At 42.9% G+C, this 22,135-nt stretch overlaps 1 protein-coding gene across 1 annotated transcript; it reads right to left on the reverse strand.

Annotated features, from left to right (window-relative positions):
- Positions 1 to 7,500: 7,500 nt before the first annotated feature.
- LHX1 (LIM homeobox 1) lies at positions 7,501 to 21,914 on the reverse strand. The gene is made up of 5 exons (XM_050929388.1): positions 20,658 to 21,914; positions 16,949 to 17,175; positions 15,065 to 15,342; positions 11,405 to 11,570; positions 7,501 to 9,247 (listed from the first exon to the last, which is right to left on the reverse strand). The coding sequence occupies exons 1-5, from the start codon at positions 20,825 to 20,827 to the stop codon at positions 8,868 to 8,870; spliced, it is 1,221 nt and encodes a 406-aa protein (XP_050785345.1). The 5' UTR covers positions 20,828 to 21,914; the 3' UTR covers positions 7,501 to 8,867.
- Between the last annotated feature and the right edge of the window lie 221 nt (positions 21,915 to 22,135).

A 22,135-nucleotide genomic window follows, 5' to 3' on the forward strand; every position in this document is an offset into this window, starting at 1 on the left:
AACAATACTCTCCCCACTGCTTATCTGCTTTTAATTGCTATAAAATTAATCCAAACGTGATTTCTAATTAGAATGCAGAAATGTCTCTGCCAGGCAACAACCAAGGTGTTATGTGTTTGTTGCTTTACTCCATGATCCAGTGTTATTCCCCCTGAAGCAGAAGAGTTCAGTGCAGCCAGTTGTCCTACAGAGGGCAGAGGAATATCATTAAATTACCCTTTCCTTCAGCAGCCTAGGCAGCTTATTGCTCAGCTAACAACTTCCAGTTAGGACTTTGCAGAAGCCTGTAAAAACACCAGTATGAGGAAAGATTACAAATTCCAAAATCCTACGTTACTGGGACGAGCGCTCAAAATGGTTCCCAGAAAGTCTCCCTGTAAAGTATTGTGTTATATTATATACAAAGAGCAGCATAAAAAAATAAAATTGTATAATATTTGTATTACATATGTAACCTTTCATTCTAATGCCTATGTTTATTATATATCAAACCCCTGGATTTTACACAATGTAGGGTTTAAATGCTTTTTTCAACTTTGTGGCGCGCAGGGGGAAAATAGAAAACAATAAGGATGTAAATTTTGTTTTGTAAATTACATTTTGAGGCTATGAAAAGGTGGCTATAAAATGCTATATTGTATATTTCTTGTGTTTGCTTTTGCTGCAACACACAATTAAGGTTCCTTCCCTTATTTGTTCTTAAAACATGATATTTTAAAACTGTGGACACAGAAACTGTCTCCTGTGGCTGCTTGTTCTGGATTTTAATTCTTATTATTAGATTTAACAGACATTTTGGTTCTAGAATACAAGCCCATATTATTAAGTAAGGGAGGAGCATGCATTTATTTAATATAAAGAAACAACATATGAATATTATCAACAATTAAATAGCAGAAATAGGTACTTGTATATGCTCAGCCATCCAAGCATCTACTGCCAATATACCATGCATAATTGCATTCCAAGCTCCCAAATAGTATCAATGGCAGGATGGGTGTTCACTGCCCTAACCTCACAAATACAGAATACTTCTATCTGAAAAGGGGGTGGGGGGGGGCTTTTAGTGATGGTTACACAAAATGCTCCCAATCTATCATTTTACCCATGGTGAACGTACCATGAGCCAAATTCTGTTTGATTTACTCTAGTCCTATCGGGTGAAATCTGGCCCCACTGAAGTCAATGGGATTTTTTCTGACTTCAACGGGGCAGGATTTCACCTATTGAGATGAAGAGGCCTATCGTTCTGCATAAAGTCCCTGATCCAGCAAGGCATTTAAGATCATGCATAACTTCACACATATGAGTAATCCTATTGAAGCCAATAGGCCTCATTCTCTGATGCCCTGCACCTTGTGCAACCATTTGCACTAGAGCAAAGTGGGTGTAGAACATTACAAAAATCAGAGTGGTAGCTTTGCCCTCACTTTGCATTGATATAAATGGCAGCACAATGTACAGGACAATGGAGAATCAGACCCACTGGGACTAGTCACATCCTTAAAGTTACTCACATGGAGAGCTGTGTTGGATTGGGGCCAAAATGTGCAGTGGCTAGTCATTTAGAATCTTTGTTAAAGGTACTCCGTCAATATAAACCAAAACCTAACAAAAAATGCCCACTATTAAACCACCACAGATTGTTAAAATATTTTAGAAATCCACTTTCCTTCTTCCAATTTTTTCTGTTTCCTTTTTGCATTTCACTCAGCTTGGATAATTAAAACAGACAGAGACAGACAAGTCTGTTTCAGTTTCTGGATCACATGCCCTACAGCCATGCTACTGCTGCTGCTGTTTAGATTCATAATCATGCAAAACAATGTTTGTATAATAAATAAATCATAATAATATTTTTTCATTTAATTTTTAACACAATCCTGAAAGCATTTATATTCATACTAGGTATTGTAAAGCCGCCTTTCTGTTTGCAAACTGGAAACATGAATCCCCAAACTAGTTAACAGGGTTCCTTTAATATTTCCCCTTTAATGTTACCATAGATCTAGATGCTTATTTGCTAAAATAAAAATATTGATCTAAATGTGTAACAGATGTACAAGTGTGCTGTGGGAAGAATATACTATAAAATATCTTATTTCTCTCATTCATATTTTCCCTTGTTCCTATGATATACATATGTGGCTTTTTGGCATTTGGAAGACTCTCAGATTACATTTCAGCCTTGGCAAATCTATGAAAGAGCCTAGCACACTTTGGGTACTGTATAAATACATGCAATTAATAATAATACATTGCTTTTATTTGTAAGTGTTCCTTTTTATAAATATAAAAACAAGGAAATGCATATAGAAATATAAAACAATCCAAGCATATACACTAAACAATGTACTGATCATCCACTTAACATTTCAGTGTTTAGTATCACTCAGCATTCGTTTCTTACCTTTCAGAGCTAGAATGGTGGTTACAAGTTGGGCTGCAGACTACATGCATCAGTCTGTGGCAGAATTCCCATAGATATCAATGGCAGTTACATGAATCAGAGTTGCATCCACGGAAGTAAATTGAATTGCACCATCAAGGGCAGAATTCGACCTATACATGGAGGCAGTATATAGCCCTAAACATTCTGCAATGGAAAATGGCATTCCCCCCCCCCCCCCAACAAAAAAAATTAGTTGAAATATTTCATTTTTATATGACAATTTTTTGCATCTAAAAATTGTTTCCAGCAACAAAATTTTCCCACTGGAAAAGGGAGAGGGGGGAGGAGGAGAGAAGGGTAAGAAGAAACCAAAAAAATTTTGTTCTCAGTTAAAAAAAAAAATTAATTCAAAATTCACTGCAACAACCAATTAACATTTTTTCTCCAGATCTAGTAAGAACATTAAGGCAAGACTTATTCAATGACTTTATTCATCTGCTTTTATTTACTTGGGAAGGGATTATCAAAAGTACCCCAAAGAGCTAAGTGCCCAACTCTCATTGGAAATCGCACCCTTGTTGTATGTTCTTGAATTTACAATATATTTCATACATTTTACATAGATCCACATAGGGTTTAAAGATGCTACTGATATACAGGAATTATAAAAACAGAGTCACTGTAAAGATTAGCAGAATAATTTATATGAGAGTGTAAAGTATATTCTTGACCAAGGGCATCCCTGACACACAGACCAAAACACATTTTTATATATATATAAAATGTATGTATGTATATACACACACACATGGGAACATAAGAATGCAACATTTATTTTCTATATACAAAATGTGTATGTCCAGAATGGTCTTGATCTAGTGTCAGATGCTTAGCACTCTCCTGGCAGAGACGTCAGTTCAGAAAAATATTTAAGCATGTGCTTACCTTTAAGCAGGAGTCATCCAACAGAACTCAATCAGGCTATTCGTCTGTTTAAATTAAAGCATATGCTTAAGTACTTTGCTGGATTAAGGTCATAGTGCCACACGTAGAAGACCCAGTGATGTCATGGCAGCTTTGTGTGTCAGTCAATGGCAATTCTCAACCCTTTATTATTAGGTGAGAAATATATGAATCCAGCCTGCCTGACATATTTATCAGATCCTCCCCTCCCCTCCATTCAGATTCTGCCCAGTGCAAGCTTTCATTAAAAAAAAACCCCACACACCACAAGAAAAAGTCACTAGTTCTTAGAGCTGCAAAGAAAACCTTCCAAACATTGAACTGAGAGTAACTAGTGCAGAACTATCTTCCTGAATCTGCAGACTGCCTGAAACAACAGCTTCAAAAAAAGCGAGTCACTCCATTCATCTCAATGTGGTCTTAATTATAGAACCTGATGACAACATTCTAAGACACAGATTCTGTTGTTTTAGGTGTACAACTGTGCAGCTATTTTGTGCAATTAAGACAACTGTGTGAACGAAATCAGGTAATTACATGCACAAGTAGCAAAGTACAGAAAAATTGGTAGTCCTAAAAATGCCCTGCCTTTTTCCCCCCCCTTCCCTAATCAGTGGTGCCGAATGCAACCATGACTCTATGAACAAAGTTCAGTTCCTATATAAGGACCACTGTCTACCCTCAATCTTTGTACAAAGCTCCCATTTTTAAATCAGTGAAAGATCCACTGGGCCTTAAGGGCCCTAACTCTGTGGACCTGGCCCACAGTTGACAATTAAAATTTGTAGTTGACCTTATTTGAAAAATGAGTGATGCCATGACCATGGATATTTTTTCTTCAACTGAGTTTGAAGAAAAATGCCAAGTGAGTATCTGTCCACAAAACACCCCACAAAGGAGACACCTAACAGAGGTGGTAACCCTTGTGGACTGGAAGCCTTTTTTAAATGGCTCCTTTCATTTTAGTTGGAGTTTTGAGAGTATTGTTGTAATAAGTATTTCTGACTATCCAAATACAGTGACAGAGTGATAGAAGGCTTTTCCAAACAGGTTCCTCATCCCTAGTACATTTAATTTCACCAGTGATGTAACCCTTTGTTAGTCCTCTCTCAGTTGAACAGCATTGCCTAGGTGAAGAAATGGGCATGCCTTGGCTAAGCTTAAATATATGTGAAGTCTTATATGAGGCTGTTTACAAGGCTGACAACTGAAAGGGAAACACCGTTTCTTATAGATACCATTATTAAAGCAACTGAGACCTAATTAAATAATTTTGCTCAGGGAAAAATCCCAGAAGAGCCAATGGGATTTTTGCTTGAGTAAAGATTGCCATTTTGGACCCTTAATTGAATGGTAAAAGTATGTAAATCATATTCTTAAAATTATATTTATTTATAGATTTGTATCCTGTGCCCATCACTCAGGATCTGGGCACACACACACACACACACACACACACACACACATTAAAATAATATACATAATTATCTACAAATCATAATTTAGGTACATATTCACCTTAGGACAGAGATCTTTACAAATCCGCCCCCGCCATCACTCCCTCAAGGATAGGCTTGAGTAAATAGATAATGGAAATTACTAATGAAGATAGTAAGCTGCACTGACATCAATGGGACTTTCCAGCAATGATAGTGAAGGAGAATATGGTCCACCACTTGTGACAAAAGAGGAATTGTTTGAATGCTGGAGACTCTCAGTAGTTTTAGGATCATTTTGATTAGTCAATAGAAACATCTTGTTAAATTAAAATTGGTTTGCTATAAATAGTGCGTTTGTTGTTTTCACACTTTTTTCCCTAGTAAACAATACGTTGCTGTGAAGAATTTGCAGAAGTTCTTAGTCTTACGCATTCGAATGCTGAGCAATCCTTACATTGCCATAAAATAAAGGCTACATACTGCTCTCAATCTGTGTGTCAAACTCCAGTGTGTCAGCGGAAGTTTGGTGCACAGATCTAGGCCTGCACACAGTCCTGCGTCGTCAGTCTGCACTTTCTACTGCAGAGTACTAGCAACACAAAGGCTCTCCTGGAAGGTCACCGGAACCAGTACTGGTTAAGCAAGAAGAGATCAAAAGAGGATATTGTTTTTAAACAAGCTTGAAAGTCCATTGTGTGTGGTTTTATTTATAACACATATATAAAATACTCATACAAACATGTTCTCAGAGGGCCTTACCCTGAAAACTGTTACTCAGGAGTACTGCCCCTCAATAGAACTGCACATGGAAGCAAGGTGTTGTATAGGGTCCAATATCCTAGCAATTTCAATAGGAGTTTTGACTGTGCAAAAAGTGCAGGATCGGGCCCTTCCCAAGTATCTACCTCGTTAATCAGAGTCCAGAGCTCTAGAGCTGAGCACTCTGGTTCCAATCCAACAAAGCACTTAGGTGTGTGCTTAACTTTAGGCCCAGGACTGCTCAAGTGCTTAAAATTAAGCATGTGCTTAAGTGCTTTGATGGATCAGAGCCAGAGTTCTCTCAGCCTTGTGGATAGTGCCCATAGTCAGGCAAAACTTCTGCTGATTCGAGTGGCATCTTTGTCTGAAATGAGGACTGCAGGATTGGGTCCAGTAAACACAGACTTTCCTCGGACCTTGTATCACCTAAATCTGAGTTACATCACATTTCCACCTACTTGCGCTACATAAACAAATACTTAATACACTGGACAAGTAACTCACTTAAAGGAAGAGGGAGGAAAAGGCCACTTGGCACAATTTCTTCATATAAAATAACTGACTCAACAATAAAACAGCTGTGTAGACCAGCCCCCTAACAGCAAATGGCAGTATGTGAGTATATATATTATATATAAAGAGCATCAGTCCAGTTAAATCAAAATATGTAATAAATAGATCTCCTCTGACTTTATTATACAAATGCAAAATGGAGCAAAAAAATTCAGAAGCACCTGATTAAAAAAAAAAAATCAGATTAAGAAATGAGTTACACACAGAGGCCATGAGTTTAAAAACAAGTCTCCCCTGCATTTAAACAAACCATGATTTAAAAAAAATTCCAGTAAGATAAATATAAATGATCTGCAAGTTATCTCTTATTATAGAAGACATTCTGTGTTTAAATTGAAGTATTTCTTAAAGTAAATGCCTTCTCTGCTGGGTTTATAAGCCTAGGTGTTAGTCAACAAAATGTGAAACCACCAATAAAAATTACATACCATACAATTTGAAAGCATTCTGATTTTTCCCTCACCACAAAGCGATAAATAATCAAGACTACAAAGCTGGGGATACAGGAGTCTAAGTAAGAGCAAAATTTCTGGGCCTACTTAAAAGAGAAACAGCCAACTCAGGGATGGAGAAAATATATAATTCCACTCCCATCTCCCTATTAAGTGAGTGCTTGGAAAGGGTTTTATCTATGTGGCTTATCAAACCTAGACCCAACCTTGATGCCTGAATAAGGAGTACAATGGTATTTTTGCCTCAGTAAGGACTGTAGACAGAGACGATGTAATAATTCTGTAACCTTTCAAAATTTTAGGGGGTAGTGGGTCTCAGGACAATACGTATTTAGTGCAACTTCTAACGTGCCAAATGCTATAAAAAATTAACTTTATATCAGCTCTGAAAAAGGGATTAAAATTATTGTCATTTCATGCTGTACATTCAGTTTACGTTGTCTTTCAGACCACCAAATTAGAAAGCAGAATTTCCTATGGAAAATAAATGGAGCTAAAAATGGATCAATCCTAAACCATATATTTACAGGTTTTTGACATTCACAATACAGTTTTGTATCTGCATAAAAATGAACATCTTGACACGTTTTGTGTCTTACCATAGACCTAGAATGAACTAATAGGTTAAACAATTTGATAAGTTTCCAGTTCTGTAATTTAATTGATAGATGAACATATTTCTGCACTGTATCAATAAAGTCTGCAGATGCAAAGAGAGGATGAAACTATAGATAACATCTATCTTCATTGGCAACAGGGTTTAGACTTCTACCAAAGCAAAATAGATATATAATGAGTATAGTGGATACATTTTTTCAGGGCTATTATACTCAAGAGGACCGATTTAAAATTATTTAAAACATCAAATGAAACACAAGTTATCTAAAACATCAGATTTTCTAATTTTATTAAAAACTCACAAATTTTATCCAACATGTTTTCTTTCATACAGTGAATGGTCTAATATGCACTGGAGGTCACACAAGCTTAGGTTTATTAGAACAATAAAAGACATATGAGAAATTTAATATATAAAGAAAAAAGTAGCAGCTGTTGACTGCATATTTGACCATAAAATTTAAATATTTTGGACTTTTCTTTTAAAGACACAAAAATAAAACCTGTGTGGGTCTATATAAGTCATATTAACAATTCCATGAATGTTCAACAGGACTAAAAATTAGCAAAGATGTTTGTTTGTTTAACCTTGTAACACTTTAAAAACAAACAAAAAAAAACACTTGCTCAGGTTGCTGGTGCAAAGCACCTTACAGTATTTGTGCTATATAATTAGTTTATTTGGCAACTGTCTGGTTTTCATGGGTTTTTTTGTCTTTGCCTTCTGTAAACACCACCTTTTACAACTAGCACAGTGAACCACAAGCCCTGCAATCTGTCATATAACATCTACAGAAAAGAAAGTGGTATATTTTGGTTGGTTGCTCAAAATATTTTGCTTTTGAACAAGAGGTTCTAAAACAGGATTTTATTAGTAAAACATAGAACTCCTGAATTTAACATTCTACGTAAACAGTTGACTGTTTTTAGGTCAGTAGAGTCTTTTGTTTAGTTGTTTTTTTTTTTCATGAAGGTAGAATACTTTATTTGTTTGTTTCAAGTCATTTTTAGTTAGAGGTCTGGTTGGCGACCTTTGTTATTATGAGGATTTTTTGTGTGTGTAGCTTTGTCAAGGTAGAAGAGTTGATGCTGAGGGCTTACATTTAGTATTTGTTATTTTGGCAAAATAATTAAAAAACAAAAAGTCCCACCTGATAGTCAGCAGGCTCACATTTCTGAAGCTAAAAAGAGTTTGTTGTTGCAGTTGAACTTTCTGAGAGACAAAATTAAACAAATTCATAATGCCAGAACCATCCTTAAACCAGGAATACTAGCGTTCTTCACACTTCCCCCCTCCCTTTCTTTGACTTTCCTTTTGTTCTTTTTGTTTTTTAAATGAAAAGTTCCTAAGGATTGTGGCTCTTAGGGTGACATCCAACAGGGTATTCAACCTATGCCATCCTATAGCACAGCAGCACTTTACTGTACAGCTTCACCAGTGTCTTTTCAATGGTACCAAAACATGTCCCATTTTTGTTTGTTTGTTACAACCATACTATGAAGATTGTCCCGGTTTATAGCAAAGCTTGCCTTGGAGTGATTTGGATTCAGTTCATTCCCAAGGTAAAATTGTCTTAGGGCAAGAGAGATGTTATACTTATTCATTTCTGTACACCATAACATAAGCAGACTAGAAGCTCATCACTTACTTAGACCCAGTTTGTTTTAAAGCTACCACACAGCTGCTTCATTCATTTCTGGTGGATGTGACAAGTGATTGCCATAATTAGCACCACCGTTGACGGATATTGAAGAAAATGGAGGACTTGGACCAAAAACTTCTGCAGACATGGAGTGCAAAGAACCTGGCAGGTTGGGCTCAGGGCTGGGTGAGTCTCCAGGTGGGTGGGACATTATGTCAGTGAAGCGCTGAGCCTCACTGGAAGGGTGGTGTCCGGGTAATGGGTGATCCATTCCACCCAGAGGAGTTCCTGATGGCCCAGAGGAGGGCACAAATGGGAGATCGACCGGTGTCTGAGCTTGAGATGAAGGGGGTCCTTGTGGGAAGAAATCATAATTGCTTCCAGGGCCATAATACTCGCTCTGATAATCTACCAGACAAAGAGAGAGAGAGGAAGAATAATGCAAAGGAACCAAGTGTAAAACAATAAAAAGAACTAGATAGGGCAAACTAGGTGCCTTAAACTGGTCCAAAGCTATCTAAAATCAACGGGAGTCTTCATTGAGCTCCTTGGGCTTTGGATCAGGCCCTCAATTAGGCACCTAAGCAAAGCCCAATGGAAGAGCTCAGCACCCAGGTAGACACCTAAATAAAGTACCTTGGCTCCAGTGTGCACAATGGGATCTGAGTGCTGAGCACTTTTGCCAATCTGGCCACTTCATTCAGGTGCCTAGAGAGGTGCTAAACACTTTGAAAAGTCTGGCCCTGAATGTGTCCATCTGGGCTAGCTGCTGTACAATCTTAAACACAGAGAGTACCTCACCTGCTCTAAAAAGTTCACAGCAAATAAAGGAATTTTGGTTTCTTAGGGTGCACAGGTCCTATGTACTTTGCCCAAGCAGTGATCTGCTTCATTTTCAAATTTTGGCAAGTCTGGAAAGGAATTCCAACCTTCTTTCTCTAAAAAAAAGGTCCCCATTTCGATAAAACAAAGAAAAATGAATGCACTGAATCTAAAAGCCAATACTGCTTAGCGGATATGATATTCTGCATCTTGGTCCATTGGAAAGACTTGGTTCAAATTGTTTTAGCAGGAGACACCCATCCCAGTTGATCATGGCCCAAAGAACACGTATAACACCATTCCTAATTGTCTGTCATTTGATCTACTGAAATGTCCCCCAGCTCCGTTCAGGATGAGGCTTTCACACTACCTCAAATTACTCTGGCCAAGGAATGCAGGGGAAACTTCACCAATTTAAATAAAGACAAAAAGGGAAAGGCACAAAAATGAGCAGTGAATGACAGTGAAATTAACCACAGGACCGTTCTTTTAAAAGGTTTCTGAAAACAATACTGACAGAGTCTGTTGTTTTATGCCCGGTCCTTATTCTCACTTCCCAGGAAAATGCCATGGATCAAAGAGTTTATTTCTACACAGAGCCCAGCTGACTGTAGCATGGGACTACACAGACTCTGGCTCACCACATCTGATTGCATTCTTCATTTTTGTGCCCTCCTGTTCCCTTCACTCCTCCTGCCCCCAGATTGGTTTTGTGAGGCTAAAGTGTTCATTTCCCCCAGGGCCCTTTTGTGCACCAATTCCAGCTAGAGTGGAATGGAAGGTTTTCTGCAGCTCGGGTTTTTACACATTCTCTCTAATGTATCTAACTTGTAATCATACCAATTTCAGGAAGAGCCCAGGAACAGTCCGGACCAGGGACAGAGAGGTAGCCTTTCCCTTCCCCTCTTCAGATCTTTAATTTGAGTGATTCATTAGTGGCAGCCAGAGGTTGATAATCAGTCCTGATTTCACAACCAGCCCCCTCTTTTGTATTTACAGGGATCTGGGAAATAAGTCCTCTACCAAACGGATATGTTAGAACTTCTATGCTTCCCCTCCTAACATGCAACACAATCAAACAAGCCCTCCACCTCCTTCCCAAACCTCCCCCAAACTTTGCCATTAGATTTCAACTTGGCTTTGGAAAGCAGGGTGCCCATAAATATGCACAGAGGGCTCAATGATTTATGCAAGATTTCTAGAGATGAAACAGGCCCCAAGGAGGGAAACCTCCCATAAGAATAATACTCGAAGCCCAGATAGAGAGAAAATCCCCACCACCACCTACTACTGGAAAAAACAACACATGAGAGCAGGGGCCATCCTTAGCTGAGTGGTGACACGTTCAGTAGCTTTCCTTCCTCGTTTTTAAATTCAATTCCCCCAGGTTGTGTTTCCCTCCAGCCGGTTAGTTATGGGAGCTCTTTAGGAGAGATCTGCCCACCTGTCCCACGCACTGAAATAATCCTCCCCCTAAGTAAAACAGGGAGAAAGCGTTTGCTTCTATGCTGCTCAGCTTCTGGGGTTTGTGAGGCGTTTCCTTCCTAGCTGTGATTGTGCTGGGTTTGGTGAGGGCTCAAGGTGAGGGGGTGGGTGGTGGGGGATCCCCCCAGCAGAAATTTCTTCCCCTTCCAGCCGTGTCAGCTGTTGGGGCTGGGGAACCTGGCCTGACCTTTGCTTCTCTTCAGCCGCGGCGCCTTTCTAGCCCCGCGGGAGGCGTCTCTCCCCGGCGCTCGTACCCACCTCCATAGAAAGAGAAGGGCCCGTTGGGGATGAGCTCCCCCGGCTCCAGCCGGTCCACCAGCGGCCTCATGCGGCGGGGGCTGCGGAAGAAGGCGTGGCGGCGGGCCCCCAGCGCGCTCAGCTGCTTCATGCGCCGCTCCTTGGAGCGCCGGTTCTGGAACCACACCTGGGAGCAGCGAGGAGACGGGAGTGATGAAGAGCCGCAGCTGCAGCCTGGGACAGGGTGAACCCACCCGCCGCGCCCCGCGACATGCAAGCTCGCCAGCCGGGGGCAGGGAGGGGAGCCAGCCGCGTGCCCTGCAACCCCGCTGGCCGCTCCCTCTCCAGCCACCCTGCCCCAGCTGCGTCCACACGGAGCCAGGGTCGTGTGCGCACCACAGATGTCCCGCGCCCTTCTTACAACACGTCTACCCGCAGGCTGCACTTAGACATACACAATCCTGCAGGAAACCCAGCCACACCAAGGCAGAAGCACATGTAGATCTTTTATCTCCTCCACCCACACACACACACACACACACACACACACACACACACACACACACACACACACACACACACACACACACACACACACACACACACACACACACACACACACACACACACACACACACAGTTTAACACCCTCCCTGCAGAACAGACTCCCGGACCCAGCGCACTCAGTCCCTCACCAAGGGGAAGATTTTTATCTCAGGTGCAAACTCCCCCCAGCCAGGAACTGTCTCTTTAGTCTATGACAAGGGCGGCAGGATTTTGATTCCCTCTGGGCCGCTCACACCCCACTTTCCTAGGGTTAGTTCTCGTTTTTGTTTCCCCTTTCTCCCCGCATTCCGCTCCGGAGTCAAGCCTGTGTCCCTCCTGGATGCAACCGAATGAGGACGCAGCACCTCTTTCCCCCAAGCAGGTGGAGGGTGAGGGACCCTCCGCAGAGCCCCCGGGGCAGGAGAGGAGGCTGATGAATTGCCAAGTGCGTGAACCCATCTGGACGCTGGTGACAGCCTGTATATCACTGGAGGCAGGCTCCGGACAGCAACGGATTTTTAGGGGCTTTCCCGCCCCCACCCCTGGGAAAGCCTCATCTCTTCGGATTTGAATTTTCAACACCTACAATACAATGAACTGACACACGATTTGTAATAGCCCCTGCAAGAGGGGGAGTTCCAGCCCGGGCAACAATGAGAAATGGGTCTTTAGCCCAGCACCCGTGGCGCGGGGCCGTGTCAGAAGGGGATGGATTTCAGTCTCAAAATACATACAGGACCGCCTAGAAACATTAATGGAAGGCTATTAAAGCAAACAACAACAACCAAACCCTCTCGGAATCCCAAAGAGCAATTTCCCCAAGTGCCTAGGAAAGATTAAAAAAATCTTGTGTCCTTGGAGAGGGATTCAGAGAATGTCTTCGAGACGTTTCTAAATAGTTGTGCTTCTCTTTTAAATAAAACAAAGTCCTCAGCGCCTTAACTCCCTGGGTCACTAATTAACTTCAGCGCTCTCACATACCGGGCTAAAGAGAGCAAAACCCAGCTCCAGGAAAACAAAGGCGGGTGGGATGTTTCTTTTAAGGGGAAAAAAGCTGATACCGATTATTATTTTTTTACCAGATATAATAGGGCTCGATCCTGTAATTTTTATTCGGGCAAAACTCACTGAAGACAGGTTCAAACTAAGCGTCTGTTGTTCTAATTTGAACGACATGGCAGATATATTTCCCATGAACAATAGAACACAAACATTCATCTGTACACACACAGACACACATATACACATTATATTTACACTTACATCCATCCATCATTGACTGTGTATATATATATATACATATACACACACACACTATTGTGTGTATGGATATGTAGAGTGTATATTGTGTATATATGAATTCACAGTTATGTGTATATATACACACACAATATACACAGATACACTCTTTGTTCAGATATCTATCATACATACATCTACAAACAAGCTAATTAGCATATACACGCACAGCTCCCTGTGTGTAGACACATAGATTCGTGTCTCTCTGTATATAAACTGTCCTCAAATGTACAGTCCGTGTTGAACTGAACATTTCAAACCAGGCCCTGGTTCTTTGCTTACCGCACTCCAGCTGCAGGTCAAGAATGATTGAGTTAATTCTTATTACCCTGACAAGATTACTCCTAATTATCCTCACACTGAGCCTCTCCAATCTAACCTCGCCTTAATGGTCCTTTAACCCCCCATTACCCCCAGCGCTGCGGGTTTATAAACCTTTTAATAATGCCAGCGCATTGTCATTCTTATTTATCCATTAACCCCTCACATTTATGGTTATTAATTTCGATACCGTTCGCAGTTTCTTTAGCACTTCCCGCAAGAAGCGGGTTGCCTCTTTTTTGGTTAAATAAAGTCTGTGCCTGGTGTTAGGAGCCAAATCTCTGCCGTCTTCACTCAGGCAAAACTTCCTTGGAGGATTGCGGGGGTCTTGCCCGGGGGAAGGCTGCAGGACTGCACCCCTGGAAGGTGCACGGGTCACTGCAGGAACAGGACGGGTGGGACTATTTCCAGCCAGCCCACATTTCTCTTCAGTTTGAGGGTCCGCCCGTATTGTCACTCTGGAAATGCGGGCTCAGTATCCCTCGACCTGTTCATCTTTCAAGCCAGCGGGTACCCCTTAGTTTAGGATGGTGATTTGCTCTGTCACCTCCCTTTCCTGCGTTTCTTCCTGGCCATTGCTCCTGAGCTGATTGTACGTTCTCCTTTCCCTCTTTGCTCTGTTTTCCTGCACAAAGACTTCCTCCGGGGGCTTCCCCGGGTTATGCTTTTTGTGTGCCTTCCCTGTACATACGCCGCGGCTCCTTTCTGGAACAACGACAAAGCTTTTCTCTGTTTCCTGTATTTGCCAGGAGCCACATGAAAGGTGGATACAACATGCATGCAAGGTTTTAACCGTCTCAAGGATCTCTCAACCCAGCCCCACAGGAGGAGGTTCAATAAACACCAAGCTCTGCGCACATAAAGCAGCTGTTTATATACATTAGGGTAAACAACCTATATTTCAATTATATATAGAGAGAAATGCCCAAGTAGAACTCTGATTTCCCTTGTTTGTTTCTTCTTTTGGAAACTGACCAGTATCCTAAACACACAAGCCTTCGCCTCCCTCTATTACCATGACTATTGGAGATATAAATAGGTCTCGTGCAATTCTGTGCACAGAGTAGCCAGGGGCTAGAGTCTCACCCTAGATCGGCCAGAAGCGGCACGTTGATTTGAGAGGACAGACTGCACAGCGTGAGCAGGGGGCTGGGTATCTTGCCCCTCTGGAGGCTTTTTGCTACCCAGGGGAGATATTATAATAAATCCCGTCCCTTTAACTCGCTTGGCAAGTCCGTCCCCTCTCTCCCCTTTCATTGGGATGGTGCTGAACTGGAAAGTGCATCGCTGGAAGCTTAACTTTTAAACCAGCCGACTTGTGTTTTTGGAGATTTGTTTGGAGACCCCACATGGGGCCTGACTCAAAGGCAACAGGAGCCTTTCAGGGGGCTTTGGAGAGGGCCCACGATTAACCGACTGAAAACTCCTCCTCCCAAACACACTGGTAGCAAGCGAGCTGTACGCACAAACTGCCCCTGCCCCCAGGTAACCGAGGCTGGGACTGGATGTTGGTACCTGTATGACTCGCATGTTGAGCCCGGTTTCTTGGGCCAGCTGTTCCCTGATGTGCCTGGTGGGTTTGGGGGTAGCTGCGAAGGCTGCTTTCAGAGTCTCTAGTTGTTTGGCTTTGATAGTGGTGCGGGGACCCCGCCTCTTGGCCCCCAGGTTCTGATCATCATTCTCATTGCTGCCAGCTTCCTTGTCTGACACGTTTGCACTCTCCGAGTCTTTCGCGTCGTCTTGGGAAGGATCTTGAGAATCCGGAGACAGACTGGGGTCACTGCCGGTTGTGGCTGGGCAAAAGGAAAGGAGTGGGGGGGGTCACACTCACGTCAGCTGTGCTGAGCATTGCATTCCCCCAGCCCAACGCGCTGTAACACAGGCGTGTGAAGGTGAGCCAGTTTCACATGCACCTTGAAAACCTTCAGAACTTTCCCCCATCTTGCGCCCCCCTCCCCGTCCCTACAAGCTAGGGGAAGTGCATGTGTTTCTCTGATCTTTCCTAGTTTGACTGGAAACTTGAATATCAGAACCCACTCCACACAAAAACGAGCATGAATTTAAACGCAACATCCATTGATTTTGAAGGCCAGAGGAGACCACTAGAATCAACTCATCTGCAGCTTTTTAAAAACATACCTCGGTGTCAAAAAAAACAACATTAATTGTATTTCACAGCATTAGAGGCAAGTGGGATTAAAAACAAATAAAATAAATTTCAACTTTAAAATCTGCCTTTCACAGCTGCAAATGTTTAATTTATATTTAGTATTGGTTTCTGCAAAGCAGCACTCATATTTTGCAAGGTCTCACATCTGTTCCTCTGCCATGATTCTACTTATATGGACTAGAAATGCAACAGTTGCAAAATTCCAACCAGTACAATATACCGTGTATCAGATTGCAGCAGTTGCTGGGTAATAACATTGCCTGAAATAGTTTGCACTGTTCCTCGCAGACTGCTCAAGAATCGTTCCTGTAGGAGTCAAAATTCATGCTCTGAAAATATTGCCCATGGCATCAATCCCGCTCTCCTTTTTTATTAAATCAGACGTGATAGGGCGCGCGTCACTAGCTTGGGAGACTGGTTATAAAGCCAGAATGTAAAGGGACAGACGTCTCTCAGCCATGATCCCACACACAGAAGGCTCCCCTGTTATTACAAACCGAAACAAAACCGGCGATGTATAGTCTGAACCAATATTTGTATTTATAATGCACTATCAGCCTGCACCCGACAGTCATTTCTGATGGCAAAAATGTGCCGTTCAGAAATGAAACGTCAGTGCACAATGAAAAACAGTAAATGACAACTGATCTTCTTGCAATGCCTATGTTGCATTTCAGAGCAGCACCCAAGTGACTGAGTAATCAACGCATCTGCGAATCAGGAAGGTTTCCTGCTCCCAGTTTAGCTTCTATTATAAGAGGGGAAAGTTGAGCTTGCTGAGGGGTGGCCCAAAATCTTTACTTGCCAATATGCATATATAAATAAATAACAAGGGAAAGAGAAAGAAAGAAAGAAAGAAAAGCAATTTTGCAGAACTTTCCTTACACAAAGAGGGATAAGAGAGAGGTCCTCTGGAATCTTCAGGTTGATTAAAATACTATGGAGAGAGAGAGAGAGAGAGAGAGAGAGAGAGTGTGTGTGTGTGTGTGTGTGTGTGTGTGTGTGTGTGTGTGTGTGTGTGTGTGTGTGTGTGTGTGTGTGTGTGTGTGTGTGTGTGTGTGTAAAGAGAGAGATCCAATGCCCCCTGAAACCAATCCGAGCTCCCAGTGGACTTTGGATCAGGCCCCGAGTGCCAGACATCCCTCTGTCCAGACCCAAGCTGTATTTTAGCCTTTGGCCAGGCAGCTGGTAGCCTGGCTGGAGTGTGACAGTGGCAGAGGTGTCCTCACCTGAGTGCAGGCTGTTCTCTTTGGCAGTATTGCTGTTATTTAGGTAATCTTCTTTGCAGACAAACTTGTTCTCGTCGATAATATAGAGCTCCTCGCCGGTGGAGAGCTGTTTGTTACACATCATACAAGTAAAACAGTTCAAATGGAACACTTTGCTTCTCGCCCTCCTGACCAAGTCGCTGGGGGAGATCCCCTGGGCACAGCCAGCACACTTGGTCCCAAAACACCTGGCAAGGAAGAAAGAGAAAGGGTGGAAGAACAAACACCAGGATCAGCGCGTCATCTGGGTGACCCGAAGGACCCTGTACTAGCAGTATTTCAAAATTAATTGCGCTATTTTTGTTCCGGGGGAAAGGAAGCAGGAAATAGGGCCACATTTCGTTAAAGCTGCTAAACTTGTATAAATGAATAAACCCAGCCCCACCAATCGCCTTCAACGAACATTTAACAAAAGCATTTTTTCCTATAAAAGTGCAGTATTGATCCATGCAGAAAAAAATCCTCCATTATAGATATACTGAATTATGTGTTAAAAAAGAAGTGACCTGGGAAGAGGATATATTGCTGGAAGATTAATTAAAACATTGGAGCTGGGTTGTCGAGAGTTTCCCCTTTAAACTTTGACACATTGATTAACGACGCTCTAATAAACATTAGGCAGAATTTCTAATATGTTATCAATTTGTCAAGGGCCTTGCATTGTGTGTGCGCGCCCTGCATGGAGGGGCTAGGTCTATAAAGACGGTAGATTGCTTGGCACATAGGAAGGCCAGGTGTGGCATTTGATCGGTCACCACTTAAAACTTCGGGGGAGGGAGGAGAAAGACACCCGGTTCAGATATATTTAGCCTGGTTATATAATATTAGCCTTTTGCAATACACCTTAACTCCTGGTACGGATGAAAATATAATGCTTGTTTTAAAAATAACCTATTTCCCCGTACTTATAATAAATGTTGCCATTTGCCCTACAGGCCTGTCTATGAGCATTTATACACCTAGGACCATTTAAATTATTTTAAAAGCAGGGGTCTATAAATCTTCCTCTAGGTGTTTAACTGAATAGAACACAGATTCCCGAGAAATATTTGCAGCCTGTGGCCTGTGGTTGGGACCTACGTTTTGCAGCCCGGATCTGACAAATATTTGCGCTTTACTCGGTTTGAGGATTTTAAACCATTTTTTTATTAAATGAAAGCCGCCTTAGCGGAATATCCCTTGGCAATGCGGAAATGGCAGAGGAAAAGGAGACTGCAAGCGAGTACAAATCGGAGCCTTTGTGTTTCCGTATATCGAAATCAATAGATCCAATTTAATTTAATAACACATAAGCAAGACAAGAAAGGAAATTTACATGAGAGATTTGTGTGTGATCCAGGCACACGCTCTCCGCAAAGGGGGAGAGATCCGGCCTTTCCATTTCCACAGAGGGGACAATTTATAATGGGGAAAAAGATCCCAAGGACAATTTCAAGCATTAGGAGATTTTTTGCAAGAGAATCAAATTTTGCAGTGAGAGTCAATTTCCGCGGTCCGGGCTCTCTCTCGCAGACAAGTCAGTGTGGACTGGCCCAGGCAAGACCCGGGAAGTTGAAACCCTGATATTGCTTCTCTTCAGCACGGCAGCTGGATTCACTATAATCACCTCGGGGTTGAGGGGTGCTCTCACCCCATGGCCCTGCGGAGGGGAGGGGGTCGGGAAGGGAGGAGGTTGGGAAGTGTTTTTCTGACAGGGATACAGGATGGGATGTGGATTGTTACATCTGCTGCGTCGGGGGTGGGGTAAGGGAGGATTTGTTTGTATACAGGCAGCTTCCTCTTGGAGAAACACGTTTATTATTCAAATCCAGTTATCACATATTTACTAAAAACCGCAGACGTTTAACGCGGCAGCCTCCACACGGACTTTCCCCAGTTCTAGCTTTACCCGAGAGCCTTAGATAGCAAATGTGTGATTTCCTATTGAATTATCACTTCTGAATACACAGGGGCTGCAACCGGCACAAGGATCTCCAGACAAACTTTTAGGGGGCGGCGGTGGATATTTCTACTGTAGATCGCGCGGCTGCTAAAAAAAATCTTAAGCAAAGCGGCTACTGCATTCCGCCTATAATATAATTTAAGCAACATCCTCACTGATAAGTAGGGGATCATGCTCCCTAAGCAGAGCGCTGCCTTTTCTTATTATTATCGAAGTGAAATGAAGCCGAAGAGAGCGTGGATTTTTTTAAAGCCTCTCAAATATACAAATAATTGCACGTGTGATATTAGCTATTGGTCAATATCATGCACGGCAGTTGGCCGAGGAAAACGTGGGAAAGATTCTTGTCTCCTCTCAGAGGTCCATATTTTAGGGGATCTTTAAAAAGACTTGCACTTTGCCTGACAGTAGCGAAAACTGCATTTTATCTGGGCCTTTCAACTCCCAGGGCTCCAAAGAACTCTATACAAAACTCTGCTAGGCCAGGATTTCCCAGGCCTGACAAGGTAGAACAAGGGAGCGATCACTTGCATGATTTTATTTTAAGGATAAGGATGTAAACCTCTGGCCAACGATCATTTTAATGCCCCGCGCAAGCCCAGCGGGGAATTATTGTTAAATAGATGGAGGCTACGCAATTCTTAGATTTCTTTTAAAAGTTGTAAAAGATGAGGGAGGCTATTTCAATGGATAATCGTTCCTGTTGGGTCTAGGATCACAATACAATCTAGTCTGGTGATCCTCGCGTTTGCAGGCAGACTAAATAATACGAATTACTTCCCTGTCCCCCAAATAAACAACAACGAAATCCCTGGGAAGTTGTAAAATGTTATGAAACTAATTCTCTCGGAAGTGTAACCGAGGGAGGTGCGCACCCGGCTTGCGGCAGAGAATCGTCCTTTGGTGGCTGATTTAAACAGCCAGGTCTCTGCGCCCACTGGGCTGTCATTAAACGCTAGAGGCTGGGGTGGTTTTTTCCCATTGAAATGGGCACCGAAAGAGACGGCATTTCCCCTAAAGAAACCTCAGCTGGATTTTGCCTTCGTTTCTCTGCCTTGTATTTTCGGGGGGAGGAGAGGAGGATCGGGGGTAGATCCGGGAAGTGGGGGGGTTCCCGGCTCTCGGAGGAATCAGGCCTTTTAACTTTGGAATTGAAGTTTCTTCCCGGCTCTGCGCCCACGGGCCCGGCCCTTGACGGACACACGCCAACGATCCGCGATACTCTCTCCTCTCCCAGGGGCGCTGGACAGCCGAAGAGGTGACCCCAGCCGCCTTTCTCCCCTCCTCTTCCTCACACAATTCCCCTTGGCCAAGGCAAACTCATGCCGCCCTCTCCGCGGAGCGGGTAACATTGCAACAAACCGAAAGGCCCTCCCTCCTTTCGCACCCTCCCCAGGACATCACCTTGAGCGAGGGAGCTGAAGGAGATACGTGTGTGTGTGTGTGCTGGGGAGAGGCCCACATCACCCTGAACAAGGGAGCTGATGGAGGTGTGTGTGTGTGTTGTGTGTGTGTGTGTTGTGTGCGCTCGCGCGCTGGGGAGAGGCCCACATCACCTTGAGCAAGGGAGCTGAAGGAGGTGTGTGTGTGTGCATGTGTGTGCTGGGGAGAGGCCCAGGATGGGGAAATACAAAAATAAAAATAAAAAAACCATCGCTTCTATTAAAAAAAGAGGTTAAAAAGGAGAATTGCGAGCCACGGCTTCCGGCAGGGGAGTCCGGTACTTACCGAAAGAAGTCTGTTTTGCAGTAAAGCTTGCCTTCTCGGGAAAAGCATTTCTCTGTCAAATTGCATTTACATTCACAGCATTGAACACACTTCACATGCCAAGCCCTGTCCAGTACATTCAACAAAAACCGGTCCAAGATTGGCCGTTTGCAGCCGGCACAGTGCACCATTGTCTTTGGTTATTTTGAGAGTGGGGGGTTTTGGCTCCCAGATGTCAAGCAAAAAAAAAAAAAATTAAAAAGAAGAGATTACACCAGCGTCGGGTTTTTTGTGTGTTTTAAAAGCCTTGGAGGAGAAAAGGGGGGAAACAAAGGGGGAGGGAAGGAGGATATCTTCTTTCAAATGTCCTAGCAGGGATACACAAATACCAAAAGAAAAGAAACAAAAACAAAAAAACACCCACGGCCCAGCTTTTCAATACAACAGCAGAATCCCGGTCAATAAAATAAATAATAATAAAAAAAACCAACAATAACACAGATCAAAGCGCATAAAAATAATAACAATAATGATGACGATGATTAAAAAACAAATGTGATGAGTTTTCTCAGGTCTGAGGTAGAGCAGTCAGGAGTCAAAGTGCATCTGCTTTTCCCAACAAGAAATCAAAAGGAAGGAGAAAAAAAATGAAATAATTATAAGAATCAAAAGGAGCTTTGGATCCTAACCTAGGCTCATTGCCCTAATCTGTTATGGATGCCGCCCTGGAGAGGGAGGGAGGGGGGAGATGCTTGTTGTTATACAGAGAGATAGATTTTCATACTATAAATCAGCCAGATGTATCTCCTCTCGCTTGATGTTGCTACCGTCTTCTTCACACAAGTTCAAACGCCCCCTTGTATATTTCAGCAAGACAGTTTTACCTACCCCTGTTCATTTGTCTAGTCCACTAGTCAAAACTCCTAGCCTTGTCCGTGCAGAGACAACATTGCATTGCATGCTTTTTGTTGTGGTGGCGGCGGTGGGTTAGTTTGGTGGTGGTTGCTGGGGTTTTTGTTTTGTTTTGTTTTGTTGTTTTGCTCTGTTGAAGTCTTCTGCGCGGCGCTAGCCAAAATGTTCCAAGCGGAGGAAGAGGAAGAAGAGGAGGGTCTGCAGGGCCGAATACTCTGTTCAAAAAGGTCTTTAAAAAGATGAGTCTCTCTCTCCCGTCTGGCGTGTGCGCCCGGCTCTCCGCGCGTCTCCGTTCCCAGCTCCAGGCAGCTTCTCGCTGGACTGCATGTTCCCGGCAGCCTAGGAGCCAGAGCCTTATGCACCGATCTCCCACGTCACGGCCGGGGCTAGCCAATCACCGCCCCGCTGCCCTCCTCCCAGCTCAGCAAACCATTAAGCATCCTTCCCAAGCTGGGATGGTACAGTAAGACCCATTTATAGAGAATAAGAGGAAGCGACCCATTGTCAAAATTGTTAGGTAATGCCATATTTTCATTTTGTTTTTTAAATTATTATTTGGTCAGGTACTTGAAGTGCACTTTGGGGGA

The sequence above is a fragment of the Gopherus flavomarginatus genome, chromosome 19 (genome assembly GCF_025201925.1).
Source record: "Gopherus flavomarginatus isolate rGopFla2 chromosome 19, rGopFla2.mat.asm, whole genome shotgun sequence".
Lineage (NCBI taxonomy): Eukaryota > Metazoa > Chordata > Testudines > Testudinidae > Gopherus > Gopherus flavomarginatus.